Source organism: Mustela lutreola, chromosome 2 (assembly GCF_030435805.1).
Source record: "Mustela lutreola isolate mMusLut2 chromosome 2, mMusLut2.pri, whole genome shotgun sequence".
Classification (NCBI taxonomy): Eukaryota; Metazoa; Chordata; class Mammalia; order Carnivora; family Mustelidae; genus Mustela; species Mustela lutreola.
The window spans coordinates 159,687,558-159,694,897 of NC_081291.1; the positions used below are offsets into that span (position 1 = coordinate 159,687,558).

A 7,340-nucleotide genomic window follows, 5' to 3' on the forward strand; every position below is an offset into this window, starting at 1 on the left:
TGAGGACACCAGGACACAAGGGCTGATGCATTTGCTTTTTTTTTTTTTTTTTTTTTTTAAGATTTTTGTTTATTTATTTGACTGACAGAGATCACAAGCAGGCAGAGAGGCAGGCAGAGAGAGAGGAGGAAGCAGGCTCCCCACCAAGCAGAGAGCCCGATGCAGGGCTCGATTCCGGAACCCGGGATCATGACCTGAGCCATAGGCAGAGGCTTAACCCACTGAGCCACCCAGATGCCCCGTGTTTGCTTTTTTGATAGTATGTTCTGTCCTGAGGATTTGTATCTCACAGACATATGGCCTTAGCAGAAGATGAAAGATTCCTGGGCTGGAGGGTAGGGTGACATTCAAGTTAATCCTGACAACAATTTTATTTCTATTCCTTTTCAGAGAGGATGATCTTCCACCTAAATGTTCTTCTTCTGCCAAAGCATTTCACACCGAGATATCCTCCTCAGAGAACAACACATTGACCTCTTCCAATACGTACAACAGTCGATACTGGAGCAACAATCCAAAAGTTCCCAGGAACACGGAGTCATTCAACCACTTCAGTGACTTGCGCCAGTCTTTCTCTCTCCACTCAGGCAATGCCAACATCCCTTCCATCTACGCTAATGGGACCCACCTGGGCTCAGCTCCGCATAAGACTCTGGTAGTGACAGCCAACAGAGGGTCATCCCCGCAGGTCATGCCCAGGAGCAATGGCTCAGTCAGCAGGAAGCCTCGGCCTCAACACACACACTCGTACACTGTCAGCCAAGCAACGCTAGAGCGAATTGGTGCTATCCCTGTCATGGTGCCAGCCCAGAGTCGGGCCGGCTCCCTGGTATAGTACCTGAGCGGATAGAGTGTTCAGAAAAGAATCAGTGGAGTACCCCATGCAGGGGGAGGGCGGGGTGAGCAAGTGCTGGGAAAGAAGTGCTTTCCTTATAAGGATACTAGTAAAAAAGCACAAAGGAAAAGGCAATGCTGTTTGTTACGTGGCCAGTGAAATTTGTGAAATGAACTGGAATTCTTCATCTTGAAGACTTGTTTCCCCACCACAGATGTCCCAGCATTCTATTCAAAAAACTGGTTCTCAGAGATGTGCCAAGCCAAGGAAAATGATACAAGAGCAGACTAGCACTTAAAACCTAAACTTCAGTCCAGATGGGCTTATTCTTTAATTCATGCCTAACTTAATAATTTTTCAAGAGACTCAAGTGCCAGGTGAAGCTTAAATAATGAAATTATTTAAAAATATAGGTATCTTTCAAAAAAATAATGAGCAACCCTGGGATCATCACGGTTCCCTCTGTATCTAGAGGGCTTAGTGGTATGAATGGTTCATATTGGTCCCAAGAGGGCTGGCTCTTGTATCCTAGAATCAAAACTTTTTTACGCAAACAAAATTTGGTAAGAAATGGGGGAAAACAAAAGAAACTTCTCTGAGAAGCCCCTTCCTATTTATTTATTTATGTCTTCTTAAACCATGAATTTCATATTTGGAATATTGCTATATGACAGATTCTTGCCTGTCTGCTTTTTTCTAGGGTCTGTTCTGGGTCCGTGACAATTACTGTTCATTACTTCCTGGAAAAATATTTTTTTAAAAGAAGACTCTTGTGGGGTTTTTTGTTTTTTGTTTTTTTAAAAAATACATGAGTGGCATAGGGCTAGGAAAGAAAAGACTGTTACTAACAGCGCATTCAGTGATTGTGTTTGTGGAGCCCTGTGGGAGGCCGGTGCCCAGATAGAAAGAGCTGGGGTGTGTGGGCCGAAGGGGAGCAGGAAGGCAGGTGTGAGGGACTGGAGCCTTCCTGGCAGCCTCCAGGCACGGCTGGGCTGGCCGGGGCTCCCTGCCTATCACACTAGGTTACCCTTAATGAGGGCAGCACCTGATGCCTTTTGCACTGAGAGAGATAACTTCCTCTTTGTTTGACATGTCCAGGTTAGTAGGTTGTTACAGGGAGGGCAGGAGTAGTTCTGTTGTTGTTTCCAAAATAATTCGTTTTGCAAAACAGATAAGAATAAGACAAAAGGGATGCCTTCAGGTATGCTCCTGGGAGGGTCTGCCCTATGTTTGTCACAGCTCAGGGTTGCAGTTTTGCCCAAATGCATTTTACACCACTGTAAAGAGACTCCTTCTGTGATTAATTACCTGGCTTGGCTGGCCTTGGAGTTCACCAGATAATTTACAAACTCCCCACTCTCGTGCTGTGTGGATCTGGGCATACTTGTATCGGGGACTATCTCGCCTTAATCACACTTTAAGCAGCACAGAAATGATTTCACCCCAGAATCGTTCTCTGAATTATTTATGAGGCCGACCTCGTGGTTCGATAAGAGCATCATTTTTTTTTCCCCAATGTTGTCTCTCACTCCCTCTTCGCACCATGCCTTTTGCCCTCTTTTCCTGCAAGCATAGTCGTCACAGGGAGTGGCTTCCTGATTCTCAGACCGTTTGAATATGTGGAAACCAGCAGCTGCTGCTTTTACCGTGTTCGGGGAGGGCTAAGCTCAGAACCTAACCATTGCAGCCATTTCGATATTGATGAAATGCTGAATTTATGTTAGCATTACTTATTTTTTCCATGTGATTGTTCTTGACTTTGTAAAAATTTAAATAAATGAATGTCTATACTTTTTATAAAGAGTGAAAATACCATGACAGAAAAGATACTATCAGATGTTGTTTAGAAAGCATTTATCTTGCATTTCTTTATTCTTTCTAATTATCTAAAATTCAATAAAAGTTTATTCATATAAAAACAAGTTGTCATTACTTATCATATATTAATGAATTTATGAGTTTATATTTTGTCTTCTTTTTAATGTTATAAGAGTTTTCCATTCTGTTAAATAGTATACATAATAATTTTAATGAGCAAATAGTACTCTGGAAATTACTTTATCTTCTTAGTAGAAATTTGAGTCCAGTTCTTATGTGTATGACTGAAGTTGTAATGACCCTTTCACACATTGAATGATTTTCCTCTTGCCGTGTCTGAAGTTCATGAGACCAGGTCCATGACTGCTTTTTTCCCACTTTCCGGCAGGGGAAGTTATGATCACGATTGTAGCTCTTGGTATATACTGGATCATTCCTTTGTTTTAACTTTTCTTTTCTTTCTTTCTTTCTTTCTTTCTTTTTTTTTTTTTTTTTTTTTTTTTTTTTTGAGAGAGTGTGTGCGCACATAAGTGGGAGGGGTAGGGGTAGGAGAGGGAGAGAGAGAATCCCCACTCAGGGCTCAATTCCACAACCCTGAGATCATGACCTGAGCTGAAATCAAGTCAGACTCCTCATCAACTGAGCCATCGAGGTGTCCTGTTTTAACTTTTTTTTTTTTTTTTAAGATTTGTATTTATTTATTTGACAGACAGAGATCACAAGCAGGCAGAGAGAGAAGGAGGGGAAGCAGGCTCCCCGCCAAGCAGACAGCCCCATGTGAGGTCATGATCCCATCTGCAACTTGGCTGAAATAATTGTGTCAGGATGCTGGGATCATGACCTGAGCCAAAGGCAGAGGCCCCAACCCATGAGCCATCCAGGCGCCTCCAATTTTAACTTTTTATTTTGAGAACATGTATATATTTATATTCCATTATAAGAAATAATAGACTCCCATATACTCTTCATCTAGTTTTTCCAAATGGAAAATTTCCAAACATCTTGCAAAACTGTTATACAGTATCACCAATTGACATGGATACAGTCCATTAACCTTATTCATATTTCTACAGTTGTACATGTACTTGCTATGTGCAGGGCATGCATTTAGTTACATGCAACTTCGTCATGTTTGTAGATCAGTGTGACTACCACTATAGTCAGATACAGGATCCCTTGTCTTACCCTTTTAGAGTTACAGCTGCTTCCCTGCTCCCCAAGGTCCTAATCTCTAATTTGCTATCCATCTTTATAATTTTGTCCAAGAGTGGTACTTAAATGGAATCATGTAACATTTGTAGGTTGGCTTCTCGGAATATCTTTTTTGAGATCCATCCAAATTGTGGCATGTATCAATAGTTCATTCCTTTTTATTGCTGAATAGTCATCCGTGGTGCAGATGGACCAGTTTGTTTAAGCACTTACCCGTTGAAGGCTATGAGATTTGAGTTGTTTCCATTTTTGGCTATTAGAAATAAAACTGAGCATTTTTTTGTTTTGCAGGCTTTTATGTGAATGTAAGTTTTATTTCTCTGAGATAAATGCCCGAGGGACCATTTGCTCCATCCCTATTTGTTGAAAAGTCTATCCTTCCAGTGAACTTTTGTTGCATCTTTGAAAAAAAACCATTTAGGCATATTTGTGTGGGTCTGAGTTCCTTAGCTGTTCCTCTGATCTTGGTATCTGTTCTTCCATCAATAATGTGGTGACCACTGTCCCTATTTAATAAGCTTTTTTTTTTTTTAAATTAAAGATTTTATTTATTTGTTTGACAGAGAGAGAGGGAAAGAACAAGTAGATAGAGTGACAGACAGAAGCAGGATTCCTGTGGAGCAGGGAGCCTGATGTGGGACTCGATCCCAGGACCCTGGGATTATGACCTGAGTGGAAAATAGACCCTTAACTGACTGAGCCAGCCAGGCGTCCCCTTATTTAATAAGCTTTAACTGATCAAGTGGTTTCTTCCACTTTCTTCTTCTGTTTTGAAATAGTTTTAACTATTCCAGGTCTTAGTGGCTTTCCATATACATTTTAGAATAAAGTGGTTTGTGTCTGCAAAATACTGGGCTGCTTTAATAGAGACTGTGTTAAACCTATGGCCACCTTGGGAAGACCCGGCATCTTTACTATTTGAGTCTTCAGATCTATGAACATGGTATGTTTCTCCACTTCTTTAGACCTTTTTTGATTTATTTCCCGAGCATTTTGTAATTCTCAGGATACAGATCCTGTACATGTTTTGTTGGATTTATCACTAAGTATTTAATTTTCTTTGAAGCAATTATAAATGTAACTGTGCTTTAAATTTTATTTTCTATATATTTGTTTTCAGCAAACAGAAATGTGGTTGGATTTTTTTGTGTTGATTTTGTATTCTGCAACTTGGCTGAAATAATTTTTTCAGAGTCTGGTTATTTGTTTTGTGTTTTGTTTTCTTGATGATCCTTGGGATTTTCTCTGTACAGAATCACATCATCTGCAAATAGGGACAGTTTTATTTCTTTCTCTTCAATATGTGTACCTTTTCTTTTTCATAAAGCTATGTTAAATACAAATGGTTAGTGTGATATGCTTTCCTTATTCCTAGTTGTAGGGGGAAAGCATTTGTTCTTTTACCATTAAGTATGGTGTTAGCTGTAAGTTTTTGTAGGTGCTTTTTATAAAATGAAGTTTTACACTAGTATTAGTTTGCTGGGAAGATATATCATTTATGGGTGTTAGATTTTGTCAAATGTTTCTCCATCAGTTGGTATAGTCATACTTTTTTGTTTGTTTTGTTTTTGCTTTAGTCTGTTGATAATATTGGGTTACACTGACTGATTTTCAAATGCTGAATCAATCTTGCATACATGGAATAAAATTGCATTTGGTCATGGTATATAATTTTTAAAAAACACTGCCAGATTTGATTTGCTAATATTTTGTTGAGGATTTTTGTATCTAATAGCCTAGAATTCTCTAGTAAAGTCATCTGTGGCTAGAGAATTCATTTTCAGCTTTTAAATTAACAATTTAATTTCTTTAATGGTTATAGGATTATTCAGGTTTTCTATTTCATCTTGATTGAGTTTTAATAGTTTCTGGGTTTGAGGAATTGATCCATCTGCTCCAGTGTGTCAGTATTTATGGACTAAAGTTATTTGTAATTTTTCCCTTATTATCTTTCTAATGGAAGCTGGACCTACACTGGTATCTGTTTCATTCTTGGTGTTGGTGATCTGTGTCTTACTTATTTTTATCAATCTTGCCTGAAGTTTGTCAATTGTAGAGATTTTTTTTGAAGAAATATTTTTTTGTTGTTGTTTTGTTTTTCTATTTTTCTGTTTTCAGTTTTATTAATTTCATCCTTCAGTTTGCTACGTATTTATCTTTCATTTTTCTAGTTTTTTTGAGGTGGGAGCAGATTTCAAATTGTTCCTCTTTTTTGATGTAAGGATTTAGGGCTGTAATTTCTCCCTCAGTTCTTTAGCTGCATCCACGTATTTTGAGCTTTTGCATTTTCATTGAGTGCTATGTGTTTTTATATTTCCTGTGAGAATTCCTCTTTACCCACAGGTTATTCAGAAATGTGTTAATTTCCAAGTTATTGGAAGTTTTCTAGTCATTTTTCTGTTAGTGATTTTTTAGGTTGAAGCTAGAAAAAATCTGTATTATTTAAGTTAAAAATATGTATTATTTTAATCCTTTTACATTTTTTGAAGTTTGCTTTATGGCCTATGACATGGTCTCTGTTGGTACATGTTCTATGGGCTCTTAAAAAATGTTTATTCTGCTTTTGTTGGATAGAATGTTCTGTATATAATTAGATCCTGTTGGATGATTGCGTTGGTCAGTTTTATATCGTTACTGATTTTCTATCTAGCAATCAGTTTCTGAAACTGAAGTGTTATAATCCCCAAGTGTAATTGTAGATTTATCTTTTTCTTCTTTCAGTTTATCGATTTTTGCTTTATGTATTTTGAGTGTCTCTTTTTGGTGCAGATGTATTTAGAATCATCATGCCTTCCTGATGGGATTGATTCTTTTATCATTATGTAATGTCCTTCTTTGTCTCTAGGAATTTTCTTTTCTGGGAAGTCTCTTTTATTGGCATTAATTTACTGTTTGCATAGGATATGTTTTTTCATCCTTTACAACAATGCCATCATATTTAAGCTTGTTGATGGGATATTGTTGGATCATATTTTTTTATCCAGTGTGCAGACATCCATCTTTTAATTATATTTAGACCATTTACATTTAAGGCAATTATTAATATGTTTAAGGCTAAAATTTATTTCATTTTTTGTTTTCTGTTTTTCCCCCCTTTTAAATGATTTGTTTCTCTTACCTTCTTATGGGTTACCTGAATAGTTTTTAGGATTCCTTCTTAATTTATTTAGAATGTTTTTTAATATATCGCTTTGTATGTTTTTTAGTGTTCATTCTAAGTATTACAATAAGCATACAGAACATATAACAGTCTACTTATATTAACATTTTACCACTTTAAGTGAAGTGTGAAAACTTACTTCCATATATATCCCTTTTCTTTCACCCCCTTTAGATATCTTTTTCTTGATCACAATATGGTATATAATTTTTTTTAATCAAAAAGATTTATAAAACTTATGATAAGGAGTGCATTATATGTACTCATATTTCTGCTTCTTTGTTCTTTCTTAGTTTCTGATGGTCCAGGATTCCT

The 7,340-nt window shown here is 37.2% G+C and overlaps 1 protein-coding gene across 5 annotated transcripts in view; it reads left to right on the plus strand.

The window, feature by feature from the left end:
* The window catches only part of IGSF11 (immunoglobulin superfamily member 11), a 134,589-nt gene extending 131,822 nt beyond the window's left edge, over positions 1–2,767 (plus strand). For all 5 annotated transcript variants that reach the window (XM_059164014.1, XM_059164011.1, XM_059164013.1 and 2 more), the window contains one exon: positions 391–2,767. In XM_059164014.1, coding sequence (XP_059019997.1) covers positions 391–835 — 445 coding nt within the window. In that variant the 3' untranslated portion in view covers positions 836–2,767. The remainder of the gene's footprint in view (positions 1–390) is intronic.
* Positions 2,768–7,340: the final 4,573 nt, after the last annotated feature.